The sequence below is a fragment of the Euwallacea fornicatus genome, chromosome 20 (assembly GCF_040115645.1).
Source record: "Euwallacea fornicatus isolate EFF26 chromosome 20, ASM4011564v1, whole genome shotgun sequence".
NCBI classification, from domain to species: Eukaryota; Metazoa; Arthropoda; class Insecta; order Coleoptera; family Curculionidae; genus Euwallacea; species Euwallacea fornicatus.
Window position 1 is genome coordinate 2,896,838 of NC_089560.1, and position 24,965 is coordinate 2,921,802.

The 24,965-nt window shown below is 38.1% G+C and overlaps 1 protein-coding gene across 2 annotated transcripts in view; it reads left to right on the plus strand.

Moving 5' to 3' along the window:
• The window catches only part of LOC136345505 (C3 and PZP-like alpha-2-macroglobulin domain-containing protein 8), a 108,365-nt gene that overhangs the window by 7,677 nt on the left and 75,723 nt on the right, over window positions 1-24,965 (plus strand). For both annotated transcript variants that reach the window (XM_066293863.1, XM_066293865.1), the window contains exon 2: window positions 22,894-23,011. In XM_066293863.1, the coding sequence (XP_066149960.1) occupies window positions 22,932-23,011 (80 nt within the window). In that variant the 5' untranslated portion in view covers window positions 22,894-22,931. The remainder of the gene's footprint in view (window positions 1-22,893; window positions 23,012-24,965) is intronic.

The following is a 24,965-nucleotide window of genomic DNA, read 5'->3' on the forward strand; positions in this document are numbered from 1 at the left end:
TTATGCGTTTAATCATACGAGAATCTAAATGGAATAATGCACCTAATGCCGTGACGAGCTTTAACTCGCACGTCCCTTTTTATTAAAGCTCAGAGCCTTCCGCCCTGTTCCTGTTGGACCCCGGGCCCGATGGACACTCGGGTCGAGGAAAATAATTTTCAAGACGTTTCGTGGCAGCAAGAACTCACTGGCAAGTCCCACGAAAGGTTTATCTGCAAATTTCTCGAAGTGGGAATAAATTCGGGAATTTCTTATCTAATCTGGACGCTTTCCTTAAGTTAGCCTATCCGCCTAAAATGGAAAAGAGTTGCTGAAACTACGAGGCATAAATCTTGGGACAAGCTGGCGATACGACAAACCTGAGCTTTGTGAAACTTTCTCAATTCCGGTTGATTGATGATCAACCGGAAAAATGGGTGTGGAAAGAAACGCATTTATTAAATCATCCCTGTGGAAAATAAATTCGCCCAAATTGCTCGAAGAACGCCGGCAAACTTTTAGATATAAGTTTCCAGTTTTAAGCTTATTTCGAATACTTCGAATAGTCAGTAGATGAACCATTAAATTTCCTTGAACGCAGAATCTGAGCTCTGATGTTAGCTGCTTTTGCCGTCGACGAGCCGGGACGAACAAAATTTCGTGTCCGCAACATGGATAAGATGTAGAATGGAAAAAGGGAGATTTCGGCTCGACCGGTGACCATTGGATGATTATAAATACACGAAATAGTATCTGCGTTCGATTCGTCACCTACGGAACTCCAATCAGCCCAAGTAACGTAAGGGGCGTTCGACAATCGAGTAATTTCGAGCACTAATTGCTCTTTGAAAAGAAAATCGAGGGGCTTCTCACTTTTTCATGTATAATTCCCCAATTTATTTGGAGACCTTTAAAAAGAAACGTCTTAACCCAATTTGAAAAAGTACGCTCTTTATGCAGGTTCAAGTATATGGTGTAGGGTCGAGTGGTTGACTTTATACCAGTTAATGTCTTATGAGGACATTTTCAGACCCCGCTGAAAGTCATTAAGGGAAAATGGGATGGAAAATGAGATTCTGGAGTGCCAAAACGATCCCCTATAAATTTGTGCTCTAAAGATTTTGTAATTCTTGTCCTAAGCCAGGTTTCATTTGAAACGACCTAAATCGGAAAGCAGTAAATACTCGTATATTCCAAGAGTGGGTAGTTAGCCCATTATATCATCGGGGCAGAAGCTCGAATTTAATGGCGCTAATTGCCCCAAAAAGTTTAATGCCCTGGCCGGGATTCAAATAACGAAATGCCGATTTGATTCGAATTACACCTACCCCCGCACAAGTTTCGACTTAGATAATTGCCGGCAATTAGGCATTTATTATTTTATTATAAGATAAATACGTCGCTCTGGCCAAGATTTTTCCATCTCCCATAACGAATAAACGGAAGCAAATTAGCAAACTCCGTTGGCAAATATTTTCTTTATAAAATTTCCTTTTCGAAAATAAAGAGCAACTCGTTAGACAAAGAATCTTTACAGGAAAACGAGTTAAGCCGAAATTCGACAGCACTTTCGCATATGCTTGTTCATGCGAAACAATTTCCCTTGTGTGCGGAAGGAAATTCCAATTTAGATTTATTCGCGAATTCTCCAGAGTTTACGTGTAATCTGTGATATAAAATAATACCACCCTCATTTCAAAGGGATGAGAATAAATCTTGGTATGCATATTCTTCCCGCTTATTCCCGTTTTTAATATCTTCCAGACGCTTCCATCAAGGATCTATTAAGCTAAGTATTACTAGCAATAAATAAACCGTTTTTTTACTCAAATACAATTTATTTGCATCTCGTGTAATTCGTATTCAGCAAAGTCCCAGACCGTTTTAAAACTTTGGACTAAATTCCTTCTCGAACACTCGCGGGATACAGTATATTGCGGAATGAAATATTGAGAAAGTTTGCTCTGGCCAAATTGCGTTTTTATCTAATATTCTTTTGCTACTTCTCGACATAACCCACCTTCTCGGGGAGACGACGTAAGGAACGATATTCTTTATGAACTTTTCTGAAGTTTCACCACCAAGATTGAGAAACTTTCATTTGCGGCTCCTGGGATCGGCAGATTGCCCTAAGATTTATTACTTAACTACCCAAAGACGTTCTGGCGAATTATTCGCTATTTAAAATGACCATTCCTCATCGGATGGCGCGTCCGATGCGTCCCATTTCGCAGCCCACGATAACTTTCATCGGTGGACCCCCGCGTGGGTCCAGCAATTTTTGTCGCAATCCAAGCGCGTGCCACAGAGGTAATTGCGATGGGTCGTTTCGCATTTTCTCGTTTCGCCATCAAAATCATTTGCATTACTGGATATTTTTCAAATAACGGGAAAATAGTGTGAAAGGCCAGTGGCGGACCATGGAGGCCTGCACCGGCGAGACCATTTTGATGGGCGTAAAGCTCTTATACGGGCCGTTAAAAAAAAAAAAAACAAAAAACGGGCGAAGCTGTAATTCAGTTTTTTTATAAACAGATTTTGATGAAATTAAAGCCAAATAAAATGACATTTCTCAGTCTATTAAGGGACATTGCCGCCCGTGTGATACCCAGCGAGCAGGAACAGGACGAAACCTCTTCAGTGCCTCAGCAACTGCTCTTACTGAAATTCTCTCCGACACTAAGCACCGCGTTGGGCGCTACATTGTCATCGAAATCGTCCTATGGTTCTTCTCAGCTCTTTGAGAATCCGTAGCGTCGTGAGTGGTCTTCTAATCCTTTAAATTTACTACGATTAAGTGCTTCACAATTAGGACAACGAGAGAAATGAGAACGTACTCCGTCGAGCTTTTATTGCTGTGAGAATATGCTTCAAGCATATTTGTAAATTTACCGTTCATTAAAGAAAAAAATTAACTGATAATAAACACCTCATAATTGTCACCAATAACAACACTTTTAACTATTTTTATTGCACTAAAAATCTAATTTGCAATAACCGTACGAGTGCTCACAGACAACTGCGAGGAAGGACGATGCGGTTTCAATACTTAAGGGCGATTTTATATTGCCGTTTCTCGCTAGGTCTTCACGGGTGCTGCTAATCCACGGCCCCACGCGTTTTTGTATAATAAGATGAAATGGAATTACATGTGAATGAGCACATGTGACATGTGACATGTTAGATGTGAGTGAGGAAAAACGCAGATTGTCCCACGAGGACACAGGTAGTGACGTAACTCCTAATGACGTTTAAATGTAGGTGGCTGCGTAACTTATATGTTTCAAAATTTTCAATTTTTTTGAGTTAAAAATTGTTTTAAAATCAACTTGTATCTTTACATTTAGGAAAATATTTTCTAGCAAAAGATATGGAGTTCTATTTGAAATTTCGTAGTCGACCCCCAATGTGGAAGAAATTGAGTTTAAAAAAATCAACTCTGACGTTACTTACTAGTTTCAAAAATCGCATTTTATTTGGTTGTTAGTTCATCAAAACTCGTTCATAACTAACTGGGGTATGGCTTCGCCCGTTTTTTTTAGATACCCTCTATAAAATGGCATAAACTGGACAATACGAGCTGTGCCTCCTCTACTACAGATTAGCCTCATCATACACCTAAAATCATACGGCGACATACCAGACATGCCCGATGACCCTTTTTCTAGTGGACAATGCATTCATTCCTGCAATCTGAGGACTGGGCACCACGATTATTCGTTTTTTTCACCTAAAGACAAATCCCAGATCTAAAAATAGTAAACAGCTAGAATAGAAGCGAACCATTTAGAACTGTTCCCCTTAAATATCCAGGGGCTAAACATAAAATGAACCGAGATTTCCACTTTTTGTTACGTTCACGCCCATGATGGGATACGTTTCAGCTCAATTATGGTTTTCCTTCCTCTTACAGCGGAGCAAATGATGTCCACGAAGGAAAGGACGTTTTCGTAAAAAATTAATTAGTATTTAATTGCACTGATGTTGATCATTTCTGTGTCCAAGTGATCGCGGAATGTTGTGCCGTTAATGGATGCGGAGGTAGGATTCTATTGGCGAATTCGTACCGGCCCCATGAATCATCATTTATGATCACTCGATGCGCTTATCGAAAGGTTCAGTTATGGGCATGAAAAGTTTGATTTTGTTGTCGATTTTAACATTAACGTTATAGAGGCATCGACGGCTTTATTTTAATTGAGCACAGTTCTGGATGATTTTGAAATAAGGCCATTGATTATTCAATGAATAAGGGTCACTGGCAGTTCATCTAACTGAATCGTTAACGTGCATATGCATACATACAACATTTATTCGTTCAAAAATAACTGAACTGAAAATGATAAATAGTAATAACTAAATTGTTATACATTATTGAATCGGTAAACTGAATTTAATCATTTCTTTTTGGCCGTAGCTGCCGATAATGCTTGGAGTCTACCTGTTGATAGCTTTATACGGGAACAACTTGTTAATGCTGTTCCCTTAACCCCCTGATCTTATATCTTTTTGTCACGAGGTTAAATGGAACGTCCCGAATGCCATAATTTCTGTAGTAAAAATACATTTTATGCAGTAAATACACCGACACTGCCTATTCAAGTCGGAACATAGGAAACGTGTAAGTGGGAAAAGGACCGCATAAGGTTGAATGTGCGTCCGACAGAGGCTAACACCGGAGTGGGCGAAGTCAGTCCAGATCCAGTTTCTCCATTTCTCACTCTTTCAGAATGTTTACTTATCCACAAATTATTGCGCAGTTCTCGTGATTATGATAATCCAAATTCGCTGATATTTGATTACGACGTTGATGAGTTCAAGACTGAGCCATCAACACTGTCTGTAGTCTCCAAAGGAAATCTAATAGTTTCGGAAACTAAATAAATTGACCAGAGCAGTGAAGCATGCAAGGAATTTTTATTTTAACACGGATTCATTTGCATTGCTGCTTTTTCTTTGATATTTCAGAAAATTTAATTGCCGCGAAGCTAGCGAAATCGATACTAATCTTAACATGTAAGTGAAGGCGTTGGACGAACTGACTCCGCCCACTTCGTTGTTGGTCTTTGTCGCAGGCATACTAAACCTCATTGGGTCCTTGTCCGACTTGCACAATTTCTATGTTCCGTCTCGGACTGGTAATACCTGTATATGTTAAAAATCACTGATTTCGGTGTGCATATGTAATAAACACGAAAGAGTGCATTTAATTTGGGGGAACCTCTCAATTTCTTAAATAAAAAACTGTCCTCATCTCTCCCTGTGATAAGAAACCGGAACGCCCGTCTTAGAGAAGATGTCCTCTTTATTGAATATTATGCTCCATTTGATATTTTCCATCTATCTACGAAGCGATTTTATGAGGAAATTGGCCACTGCTCCAAAGATGTTTAGGTCGCGGAAAAGAATCATCAAGATGATTGCGAAGGTGAATCATCGGCAGCATTGCAGGGTAGATTTTAAGCGCCCGAATATCTTCACATTTCCGCCTATCTGTGCATTTTCTCAATTGACAGAAATTGATAAAGACAGAAGAAAATTACTTCGAACTGTGATATTCATACATCATGACGGCACAAAAGTTTTGGCGAGTTTAATTGGGAGACGTAAATACAAGGATAATGTCAGTAATGTTTATTTACGTAACGAGCGCGGAAAGTGATACTTTACCCCACGCCGATTACAGTCGCCCGAGTGACTCAAGTCCGAGCTCGGTCAGCAATCGAGCGTGATTAACACACTTTAGCACGTGTTGATGCGACATTTTTTCCACGAGGGCATTGTGCGAATTTTGCTGTCTTCTGTAGGGTAAATTAAGCATTAACGTACGATAATCTATAGGGTATCCCGTAACATGTGGGCAATGTCTCGGATTCGGATCGCAATAATGTGACAAGTTCTTATAAAGTTTTTTTCTACAGATCGTCCCTATGGAGATAGAAGCTCTTAAAAGACGCTTTTGGAAATCAATTTTTGTTGGATAAGTTTTAAAGTACCTGCTGTAATTAAAGAATATTTTATTATGCATAATTATGGATGTCAGGTGGGGCTTCTTAAAATTTTGCCGTTTAATTAAACAAACTTGACTTGTTTAGTTCGCCAGGAATGGACCAACTTTAACGCTAAAATAATGACGTTCCTGCGCCCCGTATCAGTAAAGGCATCGAAATTACTTTTTTTTTATGTATATAGTCTCTATCTTAAGCTGAAAAAAGGTATTTTTGCTCGTTATCGCCGAAACGAACAGTTTTCGATAAAAAAATTGAAAAAAAAAACAGTTTTTTTCCGAATATGATTTGTGTGCCAGCGTCCATTAGTAATTTACAGCACCTTCAACTTTGCAATAATTTTTATTATGCAACAAAGAGAACTTATTCGAATGAATTTTTCTTGATTGTGAGGGCATAAGAAATAATTTTGGAACGTTGTGAACTGTCCAGTAGTTTTTAATTGTGAGAGCCAGGGAATGGACACGATTGAAGAGAGCCCGTATCCAATCAACATACAAAATTTGATGAAAACTATATTCAGTGAATTTTTTTTTTTTTTTGGGAAACGGTTCATTTTTCTGATAACGAGCAACAATGCCCTTTTTTAATTTAAGGGAGAAGCTATTTCAAAAAGTCATTGTTGACGCCTTTACTGATACAGGGTGGAGAAAAATCAAGCTTTTCCGTTAAATCCGGCCCTTTTCTGGTAAACGAAAAAAGTCAAATGTGTTTAAATGGTACATTTTTAAGGAACCCCACGCAATATCTGTCCTGCAAAAAGTTATTTAATAAACAAAGCCGTTTAGAACTGATTGAAAAAAGAACTGATTTCAAGAGGAGCCCTTGAGGAGCTAGTATCTCTGTAGAGAGGGTCCATAGAAAAAAAATGATTGGAATTTGCCTTTGTTACTTTGATGCATTCTCTATGAATCCGAGTGATCGCCCACATATTCCGGGACACCCTGTGTTTACATCTATACATATGGTAAAAAGTTTTACTGCATGAACGCATGCACTGCGTAGCCCAACACTATGTGGCAGCAAATCCTAAAATCAATGTTTACGGATATAATACATAACAAATTCGTTTTTGTCATTTATTACTATTAGCAGCTTTTTGTTTCAATCACTTTTTGTTATATTACGTGTTTTTCCGTGACATAACGCATATGTACATACATGGCTGTTCGAATATTAGATAGGTGTTTTACGGCTTTTATGTGCCCGACGTCGCGCCGAACTACGGCCAATTCAGTTATGTTCCAGTCTACACCTAAAGGCAGTGGCGTTCGTTCCGGGATTTGAGTAAAGTCGGGGTTAAAAAAATCTGCAATTGCGCACTGATCGGCGCACGTGTTCCGACTGTTGCTGGTCTCCGGGTCGCCTCCGCGTTTAATCGTCCCAAAACGGGTCGAAACTTCTTAAATAGAACAAGCATATTTTTTTTCTTATTTAATAATTTGACTCGAAATTAAATTAAAGCTAATTTCTTGTAATTCCGTTACATAATGGCTGGCGAGAGACCGACCCTAATAAGTAAAACATAAAATTTCCGGAGTAAATTTCATTAAGGTGGAGCCGACTAAATCTCTTACCTGGATATACGAAGGAGAGAAACAAAGGAAGAATGGTGGAGAAACACAGTTGGGGCTATTGTTTTATCGTTTGTCATTTGGAGTGAAGTGGGAATTAAACTAGATTCCGAGCGAATCCAAATATATATGACGGAGTAATCATTTGTTATTATACCTCCTCTATTAGTACTACTTTATAAATCACCATTAAAAACATAGGAGCTTTTACGTACATTTTACCGCAAATAATCGTTAATTTAAATAATAATAATGAATTCACTAAATTAATCCCAAATGCCTTCAAAATGTACCTCTATTTAGAACAATCGGCTAATAAAATCTGCTAAATAATAATGTTATTCCATTTAGTAAAATACTAACAATAAACATATTTCAGGACTTTCCTGTTTGTATCATTAATTACCGGAATTGAGCCACCTACGGGGGATGAACGATAAATTATTAATACCATAGTTTAATTACTCGGACGAGTCTGAATTCGTTGCTTCCTCCTCTGGTTTATTGCTTAAAAAATAACAAATAGTGTGGGAAATATTGGCATATTTCGAGTAGAATGAAATCCCCTCTTATAAATACATACACGCTACATGCGTTATTTAATTTTCCGGAAAAGCTGAGGCATGACTTATTGAAATTTTGACAAGTTGATTTATTATGTGCAGCCAAAAAGGGCGTTAAAAATTCCAATTTTTGCCCATCTATCACATGTTAACAAATATTTTAGGACGAATATTATTCTCGACATATTTTGTTTCATCAGAATTTTAGCCACTTTACATTAAAAGTTCTCCTAAGGACACTTTCGGCTCTCCAAACTTTAACACTCTCAAGAAATTGTTCGTCGAAAAGTTGAGCTATTAGCGAACTTCGATAATATCCTAATTATTATGATCAGAAATCGTAGATTTCTCTTCTTCTTTCAACTCCCGAGTTTCAAACAAGAATTTTAATGGATATTTCTCCTTAATATTTGAGTTTTAATTCATAATAATTAATTGGTTCCATTTTCTCGTGTTTTTAGCCGATAAAGTTCGTTCCAAAACATATTGTTTCCTAGTCTCTCTGGGGTCTCGTTTGCACCCTTCGACAGTTAATTTTCCCTTGTGGATTTCGAATCGGCCGTTAACTATTGTTCTCTTTTCCGGAGGATAAAACAGTGGCCGTGCCCCGCTTTATCACCCATTCGAGCTTTATTAAGTCATATGTCCAGCCTCTGACAAAAAAAAGCGGTTTTATGATTACGCCGCATTAAAATAACACGGGAGAGAAGAATATTACAGAAGGATCTGTTAACACAGTTCTCTTGTTTTGAACCCGACTCGGATGGCACAACAACCGAAAGTTTTCGGCAACACTGCCTGACTCGGCTTCGGCTAGTCTTATCGACCACCCGACCAGGTAAATCGTTTTCCGGCGTTGGGATTCCACGGTGCGGTCTGCACTGGCGCGTCTGCCGTCAGCACCTTGGAAACCTAACTGCTCGGCATTTTCCTGCTCCAAACGAGGCGAAAACCAAATTCTTCAAGAAAAAAAAACTGCACACGTGCCGAGCTCGTTGGCGAAGTGCGAGCCGATCTCAGCGAAGAGGTCTTCGGACGTTGAGAATTCAGTTAATTGGTAAAGGTTACAGTCGGCATACGAATAGCTGATCGAGCATATCCGAAATTTATAGGAAATAAAAAAAAGCCCACCAGAGTAATATCCGTATAAAGTCGAGCGCTTCCAAGCAGGACTGGCGAACTTCCAAACTTTCAGACAATTAGAGCGAAATCGTCATGACCCAGTTTTCGCTAGAGAGCAATCCGATCAAAGCCCCATTATAAAGTAGCTTTCCGAGGAAAAAAATTTGCCACGTTTTTCCATTAGAGGAATGAGCGTGCCAGCTAATTATGCCCCCATGCGGAGTTAATAGCAATAATTCCAGCACTCTAGGAATGCGCATTGCTAAGCTAGTAAACACTCCATCATCAGCAACGAGGATGTTTGCATACGCAAACAGCAGATGTAGCTTTAGCCGTAATACAAACGGAATTCATTACGCCAAATTTGTTTAGTATCTGGGACCGTATGGCAAGACCTAGGCGTGAAATGAAACCACAAAGGCATACATAAATTACATGAAAGGGCAGCCGTATATAGAGGAACTTTGACGGTTTTGCCGTAATAAAGGTTTTTAGTGAGAAAGGGAACTTTAGGGGAACGTGAACAAAAACGATGCCCAAGAAATAAGCGAGAGCAAAAATTGTGTCGGACTATCGAGATTTTTAGCCCTCCTTTGTCCCGACGGTTTACTAAAAGCTGTCCTGACAGGGGAAAATTCAATTTGCTTGTGACACGGGTCCGTGATAATTAAAACTTCGTAGTTTTTTTGCGTAAAGCATAGTAATTGCCCTAATTATAGCGAGAAAATTAATTAGAGGTTTTTATGTGGGGTTTAATTTGTCTTTCGATGATGGAGACAATGGGAAAGGTGGTTTTCTGGTCGGAGAAAGAATGGCATCTGGACGTTAATTCTCCTCCGCGAATCTTCATCGAGAAAGAAAGTAAGCGGGAAAATGCAATATCGCCGAAGAAGTTCATCACAGATCTGGAAGGAGTCTTTGGGGTTCCGAAAAGTGTAGAAAGAACCAGCAAGGGGGATAATAACTTTAACTTTTATTTATTTCTTGTACTCCCAAGGGCGACGCAACACAGAGTCGCGATGTCATGTGTGCCTGTTATGCCACACGAACAGTACGTTGTACATCAAGGTTGAAAAACGCATCATTACACCCCCCCATAAACAAGTTTCAATCACAAGGGATCTATACTGCGTCTATAAAATGAAGAAACGAGTCATAACGGCAGGTTACGGAAAGAATGGGTCAAAGATAAACGTGCAGGCGATAACAGTGGTTCGAAATAGTTGACGAACGGTCAAAATCAAAATCATATTACCCACATATATACAGGGTGTTTTCGTTTTAACACGTGCAACTTTAATAACATATCGAGTGTTTGAAAATAATGTCAGTTTGCTACATGAACCAACGTGCAATAAGGCTTTCTTTACCTGATACAGGGGGTTTAGACGTAATTTAAAAAACAGAAAATATAATATTCCTTTGAAAAGGGTTAGATATTCTTTAGTGAAGTTTTGGAGGTGTTGACGACTATAAACGACCCATATGTCTCGATAGGAAGGCGTATTTTTTAGCTTTGCCAGTGGCGTGTCTGCCCCCATGTTAGGGGATGATTTCTCGTGAATTCCTCGTTCGATTTTGGAAATTCTTGAAATTTTTTCGTCCAATCCACAGTTTCCGAGTAGAAAAATTAAAATAATTTCGTTGCAAATGCCGGCGAACCTCCCCGAACAAATTAAAAAAGATGTAGCCCGACCGCTGGGACGTTCTCCATTTCGGCAAATCAATCGCATCGGAATTTAAAATTATGTGAAAACTCAATTCCATTCTTTGTGACAAAAACATTCCCAACGGTAATAAATATAACGCATAATGCATAATTCAAAATGATATAATTATTGCCCTCTGTTTTATGTGCCCATTGGAAATGCCGCGGTCAAGTGGTCTAAACGAGCAAGTCACGTGTTCCGCTTAAATTATATTTGTACTAAAGCAAGAAAAATGTTGTTGAATTATCCGTTTCGTTTGGCGGAAAACGGATCTGTAAAGAAACAAGCACAAAAGAGCTTCTTTCATTAGAATCTAACACGAAATTGAAAAATGATTTTCACCTTAAGGTGAGACCGTGACGTATTTTTGATGATAGTCCCAACAACAATAAAAGCTGACAGTTCTCTTATTATTTAAAATTTACCTACAGACGTTAGTTGTTAGTTCTTTTAAATTAATTCCTTCGGGTTCAATTTTTCAAGCCGCTGGTAACTTTATTAGCAAGGTAATTTCCATAGAAATGGAGAAATTGACCAATTCTCTGCTCTGATTTCCTCTTTTCTATGGAACCTGTCTTCCTGGCAATTACTAAGAGTTTGAAAAATCGCGTCTAAAAAGTTCAGCCTTTTTGTCAAGATATTCTTTGGTAGTTTGATATTCCCTAAGAGTTTTAGCTATTCAAATGGGCGTTTTTCAATCAAATAATGAATTTTGGGGAAAATGACAGTTCTTGAAAACTACTGAAGCTTTCCGTTTGCCGCATTTGAACATTCATATAATCCAATTTCAAATTAATAGCTAAAAAAACTATCGTTTATTTTGAGCCCAGAACGAAGGTACGCTGCTTTCTCTGGTTAATTCCACCACTAAAATTTAATTTTATGGATTCCGGTAAAACTCATTCCGGGATTAAACTCGGCAACTATTCAATCAGCCGAACTGAGGATTCTTTGTTTTAATCCAGAACGACATTTATCCTGGGTTTCAAACCTGCCCTATAAAATTGGCTATTAGGGATCCTTGTTATTTAAGACTTAATATATCAAATGTAGAGAAAATTAAATTTCTTCCGCAATCGTTACTTCCACGTTGAATAAAATGATTCCCCCAGATAGGTAAAAAATTATGCAGACTGCTCGAACACTAAAAGAAAGTATAATCTAGAATCTAGACGACGGGACACAATAAAGACACATGCTTTCCATTAAAACCTCTCCCTGACTTGAAATAATGGCGGACAAGGGCAAAGGAATCCATTGTGCCTTAAAAATAATACCGAGGAACAAAAAGGCCAATTCATAAAGCGATCTCTCGAGCAAGAAATGATTTCTGTCCCTGTCAGGATCTCTTGTTTCGGGACTTAATTAACTATTAACAGAACAGTTAAAGCCCGTAACAATTTGCCTGTTAAATTGCATCTTACATTTAATTTTAGAATTCACCATTATCGTGATTTAAATTGAGGCTACTGTACCATAAAGCTTTTTGGGCCCCCCGAGTTTTCTTAATTCGAGTTAACAACTGCCGTAATGTGACATTAGTCGAATATCAGGAAAACGATGCTCATTAAAATTTTCTGCTACATAAGATCATCATCTTGTAGAGTCGCAGGCTAATCCTGAGTGGTTGTTAACTGGCACAGGATTTTGAAACTATTTATCCTATTCCACGTAGCCCGTCTAGACGAAACCACTTAGGACCTACTGTTACCTTAATGAAAGAGATATGAAACGGCTTAATGTTAGGAGGAATACGTACGTCCGCTCAAGTTTGGAGATTTTGCTATTTCGGGAATAAAGATTATTATTATTATTATTATTATTATTATAATACGTCGGGGACGAAAAATTAAAAAATACAATTTTCAAGAGCTTAACTCTGGAAATTCACGACCCATTAAACCAGCTTAACAACGGTATTTTAAACATCACAGTTCCATAAACATGGAAAAACAAAGTAATAATGCTCATCCGACAAAAAGGACTGAACAGCACACAAACACGAAATTATAGACCCATTACGTTATATCCGATGCTAAACTAACTTCAAGAACTGATCGGAAAACATGCACCGGTGCCGTAATTTGGCTTCTAGAAGAAGCACTCGGTAATTCCCCCATTCTTTGCTTTGACGAGCAACACGCAAACACAACACCTCTAAACCGTAGAAGAACAGCAAGTACATTCACAGACATTAATAAAGTGTTTTTTCGCTTCTTCAAGTTCACAAATCGAAATTACGTTGGTTCAGGTTAGTTCGGGTTAGTACAGGTTCAGTTGTTCAATCAATAACAATGTCGGTTAAAACATTATTTATTAATTAGTAGTTGTTAAAATTAGTGGACCTAAATGCAAGGATCCTTAATCACTCTAAGCTACAGTGTGTCTTAAAATCCTCGGTAAAGTGTGGTGAGGTGCAATGATGATCGGTCGCGATGTGTGCGTCATGAACTTTTATTGAGGAGTCTGGTTCTTTTCCTGTGAATTTTGGGAATTTCTAGGTCGGCAAAAGGGCGGGAGGAACCACTTCTTGGTGCCGAAATCTGGTGTTCGTCATTGTGAAAACGCATGAGGTAGATATCTGCCCTTGAGAATAATTGCAAGCCCGACTGAACAAATCAACAGCAGATTTTCTTGGAATTATATGACGATAGAAAAAAAAACGTGCTCGTGCTTACGGATTTGACAAAAAAACAATTTTACTAACAAAATCTCTGCCAAAAAGCTATTGACGTAACGGGGGTAACAGATAAGCATTCAACAAAGGCTTTCGACAGTGTCTGGCACAGTGGCGTACTTCACCAGTTCAACCGTCAAAATACCAACATCGTATCATAAAAAACTGATTGTAAAACAAGCAATTAGAAGTACGAATCAACGATCGACTGTTTCGTCCCCTTTTTCTCTTGAACAAGGGCTCCCTCAGGAATTGCTTCATTCCTTCTTCCTTTATAATGCACATTGTCATGATATGCAACCATAGAGTGAACGACAAAAGCCGTGTAGACAAAACCGCATACATGTTGCAATATGCTGATGATATTGCACTTATTGTATACAGGGTGTCCTGGCTAAAATTTGCACCCCGTGAAACCTCGGATTGCATCTGAAGATAGGAAACATGATAAGACGTGTCAGTTTTAACTTGGAGGGGGACTAAACTTGATTTTATTTTTTTGCAACACTCTAGCGCCCAGAGCTAGCCCTTCAAAAACCTTAAGTGGGAAGAAGGGCCGGGTGAGAGACACATAATTTTGCAACTGCTTCCATTTTCTGTGTAACCATGATTTCTTTTTTCCAATATAGGAAAAAATTATTCGATTTAGCGAAAGTATTGCTCAAAGTGTCCACTACCAACTTTCATACAATTTTTTTTTTTACATTTAGCGACATTTCTGGACTGGTCAAGCCACACTCTTCGACGATTTGTTTTCGAAGCACTTATAGAAATGCAGGTAGTTTGGCATAAGTCTTCGATTTTAAGTGGCCCGTGAAGAATCCAAGGGACTGAAAAATATCAAACATTAGCACAGATAAGGTGAAATTTCTCACTTCGATTCTATAGAAAAAAATTATTTACAATTTGAACGAGAGCGTACCGGATTAACAGAAGAGAAGTGTGATTAACGGTGAGAAGTTTCTAAATTCCACCAATTTCACGATGTCACAAAACCACGTGCTTAAATTAGAAGAAAAAAACACGGTTGAACAGAAAATGGAAGCAGCTTCAGAATGATGCGTCACTCGGCCCTTCTTGTCATTTAAAGGTTTTGAAACGGTGGCTCTAGACGTTAGAGGAACGCACAAGTCAGTTCGAAACCAAGATGAAATCTGGTCTCCTCTTAAGTCGAAATAAACATATTTTGGGACATTTTCTCACATTTGGAGGAAAACGGAGACCAAATGGGGAGCAAACTTTAACTGAGACAAAGTTTATGGCAAAACGGCTGAAAAAGTGAGACACCAACAGACAAGACGATGGCTTGACGATATAAATGGAGACTAGCACCGAATCACATTAAAAAGCCCCACTTTTAAGTTACTAACTTAAAGAGGAACCTCCGGAATATTGATGACGGGTAAAACACACAACTGAGCAAAAAAAAAACGTAAAATACTTGGTAAAAACAATCGATAAAAAACTAAAATTCAGGAAGGACGTAAATATAGTGTTAGTACAAAAACTGCAACAAAAGTCTACAAGTCTATTTTAAGGACATTGCGAGACTCCGGAGACATACTAAGGGCAAGTGTAATGGAAAAAGCGAAACAATACATACAACCAACAGAACAGATTGCAGTAAGACTGATTACCAAGATAACCAATTACTATAGAAACGTAGAAACGTGGCGAGAATAAATGAAAGGCTGCAACAAATTCAGGCAATATGGAAGGACAATCGCCACAACTGGACCGGTCTGAACCCTTTGTGCCTTACGAACGAAACCCCACAATCCCGATTCGAAATGTAATTTTTTCCTTTCCTTTTCTCTGCATTTTTTGAATGATTAAATATGTATAGATGTAAATGTTTTTATCACAAGGGCAGAAACAAGTGGCGGTCAAAAGCTCCTTTCTCTGGAAATAAAGATTTATGTGGATATATGTGTAGGATTTGGGATCCAGACCGAGATGCAATCTGAATAGTGCAAATCTGTATTATATAGATTATAAGTTAAGGGGTAGGAAGTATCAGAAGGCCGTTCACGGTAATGACACATCCATGGTCGTTGTTGACCATTACCCCGGGTTCTGACCAGATGTGAGCGTAACGGTCCGCCGGGGAGGAGCGGCTTACGGGCCCCTTTTTGAGCTTCAGACGGAGTACGCCCGTGGTTTACAGCCCTGGATGGGTCTACTTAAGGGTTGGAAGGGTTTTTTTTCTATTCTTTACTGGCGACTTCTGGTTCTTAACTCGAGACTAAGAAGTCGCGCCCGCGTTTATTTCTTCTTGTAAAGTCTAGTCTACCTAATTAGTCAATATACGTATAGCTAAGTTAACGTGATTGAAGAACCCCAACATTCCCTTAGACAACATTCAAAACCCTACATATATGGATATATGTCGCAGAAATTTCATCCTTCATTACAAATTGGCTAGTATATACAGGGTGTTTCATAAGTACGTGCCCTAACTTTGAGGGGTGATTTTTTGAGAAATTCTAACACGAAGAGTTTCTATAAACCTAGGTCCAGTAATGTTTCGTGTTGAACCCACAGGGTGTCAATTTTGTTTCGTTTTTTCGTATGAATCCTGATGATCCCTTAGCTAATTTGGTTGAAATTTGACAGTTATTTATTGCTATCATTGTTATGTAAATGTTTTAAAAACTTTTATATTTTGTTCGCATGAAGCACCGTCGCGGCCGTCCGGGTCACCGGATGTAAATCCGTTAGATTTTTTCCTCGGGAGCGTGTAAAGTCCTTAGTCCACAGGGGTGCGGTCAACACTGAAAAAGAATTAATCCAACCGATACGAGATTCGTGCAATCAGAGCGTTTCAACGCGTTCGGCAACGTTACGAAGAGCCGATGCTCGCATTGAAGTTGAAGGACATTTTCAGCAACTATTGTGTAAGTTTTTTATTTAAACAATTGCGTATTGTTTAAATTCGTTTTTATTAGAGCGAAGCGTTCTCTCGTTTGATTTTTCTTAGATTTCCGGCGTTGCACCCGCACACGCCACTGGCAAAAGGAGACACGCAATTTCTAGCTCAGAGCATCCCTCTGTGCTACATTAAAAACTGTCACCGAGTTTCAGCGTCACATTAGTTTGCATCTCCTTGTTATCTCTGAGTCTTTCGTTAACACATAATGATGGGAAATAATTGACGCTCTCTATCTCGAAAATGCAGCATTACCCAGCCTACGTCTACGTAAATTTTTATCTTGAAATCACTCAAAGAACGAAGTTTGGCCACTTACTTGAATAACACTCTTTACAGGTAAAACTACACTGTGCTTCATCCAGAGTTAAAATTTAAACTCCAGACAGGCACCAGCCCTCTCCGAGGAATATCATTTAATCGATCGAGCCTCGTATCTCAAAAGGAAACTGATATGATATAAGAGGGTGAAACGTACAATAAAAACACGAGTTCAGTTTAAGAGGGCACATAAATTCGCATTAAGGCTGTGCCTCTTTTTTTGTTTTTTTTTTTTTTTAAGAACCTTAAGCTGTTTACCAGACAAAGGTTTCATCTTATGGACTGTCAGATTGTTGTAAATGAGCAAAGGCGTGATATCTGATACTGACATTTATTACTAAGTATTTTCGTCCCCTATAATCAGCCTGTTCGGAACACAACGGGGAATCTACGAAATTAATTGGCCGGAATGTAGTGCGCAACTTCGCGGTTAATCCCTTAATGTCTGTTACCCATAGTGGCCTAATAGCTTCGGCTATGCGTACCATCAACTTCGGGCGAAATTTTTCTTCCCAACACTTCGAGCTTCGTACCAGAAAGCCTCCCCTTGGAAGCCTCAGCTCACATTTCTTATATTGGATTCGACTGCGAAGGGGAGCTTCTGCACAACTTCAACTGCTAATTTACACAGACACGTCTCGAAAATTTACAATTTATTCTTCTATAATTTCGTTTCTATTCTCTCCGTGCTTTTATTTGCCAACGTTCGAGCGGATTTGATTAAAAAGTTTCCTTTTTCTGGTCACGTCAAGAATAGGGCCAGTCTAAGAATTCGCAAAAGTTGGGCTTTCTTCTTATAATTTAACAAGGTTCAGAGGATGGGTATAGTCTCAAAGGGAGAACGTGATTATTTTGGCAATGGTCCCTTAACGTATTTCCGCGCTTTGTATTACGTAAAATAAGCCTTAAAATAAACACACACAGTATTCTATTGGTTGGTTCGAAAAGCTTTATATTCCGCAATTTTAAATTCCCCCCATTTAACGCTTCACATACTGTGCTTATTTAGCCAGCATGTGGTGTTTATTAGTAAAATAATTGAAATCAAACATTGCTTAAGGAAACTTGTAAACAGGGGGAAATGATTGGGAGTTGTTTTTTCCATGGAATACAATGAAAACATTTTCCATTCATGTGGTTGGCCGCAGCACAAATGTATGAATGTGCGGACGCAGGCAATAAATTTTACATTAAAATATTAAAGTTAAACAATGGGCGGGACAATGGGAAACAGCAGAAATAGTCGCAATTGACGGCATGATTGATCTGTTTTATTAATTTCCCCCATGGCGTTATACAGTGATAGTGCTTGGAGCTCCTTCGGATGTATCTGTTGCTTACACGACCTGAGGCGGTCTTCAATGTAGGGTGTTTGGCGGGTAGTGCAGCATACTGAATGGGGTATTAGAGGACGTTATTCTAAATTGATTTAACCGAATATATTTGTCAGAGAAGCTGTGACACTTGGTGTTGCAGCTTCTCTCACAATTGAATTTTTTAATATTTGCGAATTTGTTCGCGCTTTTCTACCGTTACTGAAGCGCCGAAGAACAGCAAGTCCTTTCATCGCAAAAACGTACTTAACTTTTTTATTATGTGTTAATGGATTATTTAAATTATTTGAGCCGTGAAAGCTCACGTAATTAGAACTTCGCGAACAAGATTTTCCCAGTTTGCAATGTAGTAACGAGTCGCATTCACGTATTGAATCTATTTGAACGGTTGGCTGTGTGTTTCTTCAAATTTCTTAAAAACCCCTTTAGGCAGTGGTCTTTCAACTCTTGTGGAAATTAAAAAAAAAAAAAAAACATTTTAAAAATTAAAGCCATTAATGTTAATACTTTTAAGTATCCACCAAACGCGTTTGCCACACTTAGGCTAGTCGTTTATCATCTTAAAATTTCCAGATATTTGAGCATTTTGGTTCTTCATAATTTTTAACGCGGTCTGCATATTCGCATTAAATAATACCACAAAATAATACTTTATTTTCCAATGTAAAGAAAGAAAAATCCGGGGAATTCTTAGTTAATTAAAAAAACAAAACAAAAAAGGTCACGAAAAATGGCGAATAAATCATTAATAATTTACTTATTGTTATGTTCGAAATGAGAACCACCATTCTGAGCGCGTCTACGTGCTCTATTCCTCATTGTTGTTGCGGTGATGCCGAGTGGCCCTTCTCCTGCAAGTTGCTGGGCGGCTTAACTAATTCTGGCGATTAAATAGTTGCTATTTTGAATCCCCTGTCCATATCCATCAATTTCATGCAATCCCATGCAAAGAAATAATTTTTAAAGTGTTCCTTAAGACACTTTCCATGAGACCTGAAACGCCACTGACCAAGGAGGTTTTTAATACATTCGAATAAACATACACCTAAGCTTTCAAATAAAGCTCAGGTTTGAATTGGACTCGTTGCCGCACTACAAACTAGCAAAATTATATCTATAAAGTTCTAGGTAAGTAACGAAGCCATTTTAGGTATAATCCATTCGTATACAATAAAAACATATAGCAAATGCTTGTGATAAAAGGAATTGTTCTTCTGTACTTCAGTGATTGCAGGAAAACACGGTGAAATAATAAAATATTAAAAACTTAATTATCAGGAAAACTGTAACACTTGGTATATAGGTATGCTTGATTAAATCAATTCAGAATGACCTTCTTTAATACCCTATTGAGTATCTTGCACTATCTACCACACCCTGTATAAAAAACAAAATTAACAAGATCTTTCTAGTATTTCCATTGAACCGAATTTTTGGATTTACAGATTTAAGGTGTGTTACGGCATTCGGTAAATCCAAAATATTAAATCCACAATGGAGAAGGAAAGGAAAATCTTGTATTATGCTCCCTTGTCCAGAAGACTGTGGCAAGCTTAAATCATCGTCTGAGCCAAAAATGGAATTAGAATTGTATTGAAGGAGAGAAGAGAGCTTGGGAACCATCGGAAATGGAAACAGGACTGAATCACTTGGAAAGGGGATTTGGCGTTGACAAATTAGAGTTCACAAGAGTAATTCGTCCAAGCAATCCCGAAACTAGTGGACAAGGCATAAAACCCGGAGAGAAGAGTGAATTTGCATGTCTCCCATATGTACAGGGTGTCGCGAATTCGTCTTCCAATGTGGGAATCTTGGTGACCGCAGGAGTCAGATTGTACGAAAGCAAAGTTCTGTTGTTCGATGGGATGGAATTGATGTCCTGCTCGCAGACCAATCTTGCGAATCGCTTATCTCCCAGGATATTGACCATCGAACCCGATTCTCATATTTATAATAGTTATTTACGTATGGAGAACTAAAAGAAAAAGATTACGTCCACGGCTGAAGTTTCAGGCCCAATACACATCAGCGAACCGTTATTCGGTCAAGGATGCGATTCTAGTTTCGGCTTACGTTACGTACGACAAAGTTTTACGCACAAATGATATTTCTTTAATCTTCTATCTGCAACCAGAATCAGATTATATCTGGTTGATTGATTAAGGGCGGAAAAAAAAAATTGAAAAGGGTTATTTTTATGATGCAGCCCGTTGTCGTGAGGGTGAGCGGCGGGCCGTAAAAATATAACAATATCCGCTAGTCCGACCTAAACTCGTTGCTTCTGCCATGAACCCTAACACAAAAACGAACAGTTTCGATCCATTTGAACATACTGTGCCTGTCCTCTATGATTCATGTTAAAAAAATGTCATTCTGTATAGTCCTTGTCAGCATCATCAATTTATATTTCAAAACTCTCGACCTTCATCACTCTTAAACCGCACAATATTCGTGGTTTAAGTAAAATTTTTTTGTCTGCTTTTTACCTCATCCACTCATCGTCGCCTTTAATAGCTGCGATTTTGCCATGTTTTTTGATCTTTCGATACTAATAACCGTAGCAGGAAACAAGTTTCCACGGAAACTCAAACGTGGATCAGTGCAAGACTTCAATTTTCTGGTAAATGAAAGGCGGAAAGTTTATTAGTTGATTAATAATTTAACCCTTAATTTGCAGTCGCGCCTGTTTGACCTTAATGAACTTGTTTAGCTGCTCCGTGAAGAACAGATTGTTAATCTTAACTTGAGATTCAAATAGAAATCCGCTTAAATGAATTAATCAAAAAAAAAACTCAAACCGAAGGTAGATGGAGAGTGTCTCAGAAGCAATGGCACGATTGAGTATTGGGTGCTGAAGGGTACAAAAATAGAGCGATTCATCGCTATATTAGCAAAAAAGCTAGTCCATATCTCGGGAACTAAAAGCGGTGGAGCAAAAGGCTTGATAAAGCTCCTCGAGACGATTAATCTGATTTCTACTCATAATGACATTGAGGCTCTGGCACGTTAAAAATGCAATTTCAAGAATCTGCAGTAATAAATTTACTCTATACCTAAAAAATCAGTAATAAAGTTAGTCCATATCTCGCGAACTGAAAGGAGGAAGAGCAACCCGAGCAGCACAAACTGATAGAACTCGCTGAGGCTACTAATTTGATATTTATTTTTATTGCAATTGTTCTTCGGATTATCGAAAGGTCGAAGCTAACGATGTAAAATGGTTTACAATATGGGAATTCGTAAATATGTTCAATTTGGCGGTAGTGAGAAAAAAATCGCTAAAATACACATGACGCCAATGATCTGCTCGCTTGGATGACGTATACGTTTTAATTAAATATACAGGGTGTCCCACAAGTGTTTCATTATATTTCAGTGGGTAATAGTACATTGAAAAATAATATGACTCCCTATATAAACCATATTCCAATAATGCTTCATTAAGAAGATACAGGGTGTTAAACTTTACTTAAAAAATCTAATTTTTATTGATATATTCAAAACCGTTTGAGATATGTAAGTGAAATTTGGCATGTTTTGAGAGTTAATGTAGACGCATTTATTTATGGAAAAGGGCTATTTTTCGTTTCACCAGTGACGTGCGTACGGACACCTCTCAGCACATTTTTAAAGAAAAACATGGTGCGCCACTGCTTTTTATCAAAATAAAAATTATTTTTAGAAGTTTAATTTCATTTAGAAGAAAAATGCTCACTTGACTCTTTTTCGTCCCACGTATCGTTTGCCAGTAAAAAATTCAATACCGTCTATATGCACGATATTCTCTAAATGGTTTTAATAATATTAAGTTTGTTTTAAATATTATTAATTTGCTATAACATTATAGAAATTGTTCAAATTGGTGGCCATTTTGTTCAATACATAATTGAGCTCGCCTGTTCATTGATACTCTGATACGTTGAAATATTCCAGGTGTGTTTTAAGTTTAACACCCTGTATCTTCTTAATGAAGCATTATTGGAATATGATTTATATAGGGAGTCATATTATTTTTCAATGTACTATTACCCACTGAAATATAATGAAACACTTGTGGGACACCCTGTATAAACGTAACGTGAGGTAATAAGATAAAGTAATTAACATTTTAAATGAACTTATCGCATCAAAAAACCACCCTACAAGTAAATAAATTCTGTCACTTTCGATCCCCATTCACGGATTAAAAAAACTTCGAGGTCCTGTGGAACGAAAATAAGCAAAACTTTCTATAAGGTAAGTTCAGCTACAATACTCTATTTCTTTACCCTCCAGAACCCAAGTCTAATTTGCCCCATTGTTTCTGAGACGCTCCATGAATACAATGCCACCAATTACAAAAGCTAATGGTTACTTTTATTCCCTACTTTACCCCATGCAATTATTAGCCGTTCAGCTACATCTGGCCCTTTATTGGATAACACAATTCATAGAGGTAACACAATTATGAAATTTGCCTTTCAGCTTGCAAGGGTTATCAGCGAACATCAGTTTTCATTACTGTTCCAAATTGACGATTTCAGAGTAAGCAGGTTACAATAACGATTATGATACTCATCAATGCACTATGCATAGTTCGGGGTAGACACCCCATAGTCAGATCGAACCCATCAAAATTCTCTCGAATTCAATTTAGTCCCAGAATCCCGCACTAATCTTATTCTTCTTTCGTTCCAGTTTCGTGTCATGAATTCGGATTGAAGCAGAACGCGACAATGCAGAATTTCGCCTTTCTGCTGACAGGTCTGCTCCTCGGATGCAGCCCCCACGTCCTGCTGGCTGACGAGTGTATTACGTAAGTAACAAAGTAATTTTAGGTCGACGAATTTAGCTGAATTTCTCCTCGGGTTGGAGGAGAAATTATGCCCAATCTCTCTTAATTCAGACGTCAGCGCGAATTAGGATAAGTGATATTGTGGTTTGTTTTTATTGTGTGCTGAGAGCAGAAAAGTGGATGATTTATTAGCTGAGTTTCGAGAATATTTCACTTAGTTAAATGAAAATGACAATTTACCCGTTGAACACCCGGATTGTAAAAGCTGACGTTACAGTTAAATTTGCCGACGGTTTCAGCACTTTCGGCAAATATTCCAAAGAGTTAGATCGGAACGAAATTTACATATTACAATCTAAGCTGAAGCGAATTAGCTAAAATAGGTAAGAAACGATACAAGGACTTTCCCGATTTAAAAAAGTACATCTCAAGAAGGGCACGTTCTGGCGCAGTCCTGTACGTCTTCCTATAATTTGAAAACCTCATCCACATCGCTTACTGCCATTGGAACGGCAATAAATTAATTAACTTCCCTCCGACGGCAGGAAAACATATAGGGCATTTTTTAGTATCGGGGCAGTATACAGGGTGTATAAAAGACGGCCCTCAAGCTCTGGAGCAAGTCACCGACCATCGCTCGTCTATTTCGTTTCCCACCTTTCGTTCCTCGCGCTAAAAATATGTTGCTTGTCCAACATTTGGGTCAGGACGTTTCGGCCACATGTGTTCAAAAGTAAACATTTGAAAGAGAACAAAATCAATTTTTCCAAATATTTATGATAAACTGTTCTTTTCATAAGCTAAATCAGGCAAATATTTTTAAATATATTTTTTTCTTTTGTAAAAACCCCATCAAAAAGTAGAACGATCCAGCGACTGACTCACATGGGGCACCCTGTGCAATATCACATCGTCGGCTCGAAGATTTCGATAGCCGCAACAACGTCCGCTTCCCTCTGATATAAAAACTTGATAATGTCTGAAATTCTCAGATTTATATAACGGACCGCGAAGACCTTATTTATCGTTAACTAAGCACTCAATTTATGGAAAAAATATAATGTTGTATTTCATTTCCAGTCCAGAAAATGGCACTTTCCGTGTGAGACAAAATCGAATATTGGAAGTAAAGTGAACACGAGAATATCCATTTCGGACATATAATGAACGATACTTTAAGCAGTACGACGACTTCATTTCATTATCCCAGAAGTAGATTTTTTATTTGCGAACAACTTTGCGAGAAAATGCTGTTGTTCTGGAAAAGTCGGTAATATTTGTCGAAGAAATCGACTCTAAAAATCAAAAAGCTCTATTGAATTACATTCTCAGAGGAATAAACAGGAATATCGCTCATGCAATCTTGTACTTCCTTGTCTTTTTATCAAACAGCCGGGAAACGGCAAATTTTCTAGGTTTACGTATCTTTCTCTTAAACATTGAGGCAAGATTCTCACACTTAAAGCTATGTTCAGGTGTTTTTAAAGATTTTGAAATTCTCACTCAGGTTAAATTCGATTGGACAATTTTAGCCAATGTAACCTGGTGGCTGTATTTCCAGACAGGCAATGAACGAGTGCTTTGTTTTATTGGAGTGAATTTTATTAGGAGAACACGACATAATTTAATTTTGGGTGCAGTTATCTGTGGAAAATACCAATTTTCAGTTTCATGTAATGAAAACATTTTAAAAAAAGTATCACCTCTGATGTAAAGAAGGGTCGCTGGCTTTAATTATTCCATACCCGTTAAAACTTCCCTTGTTAAAAATTAATCGGCTTGTGGACGAATAAAAGCTTCACAAAAAGGAAAAATTGTGAGAGAAATATGAAAAAAAAAACTTTACCATAAGGCAAGCTCGACTCATCTCTCTTGAATATTCAGCTCTTCCTAAATATTATTGAGGCATATAATGGAAAAATTGAATCCGCAAGGGTGGATAATTCACACTTAACGTGTGGAGAGTTTTCGTTAT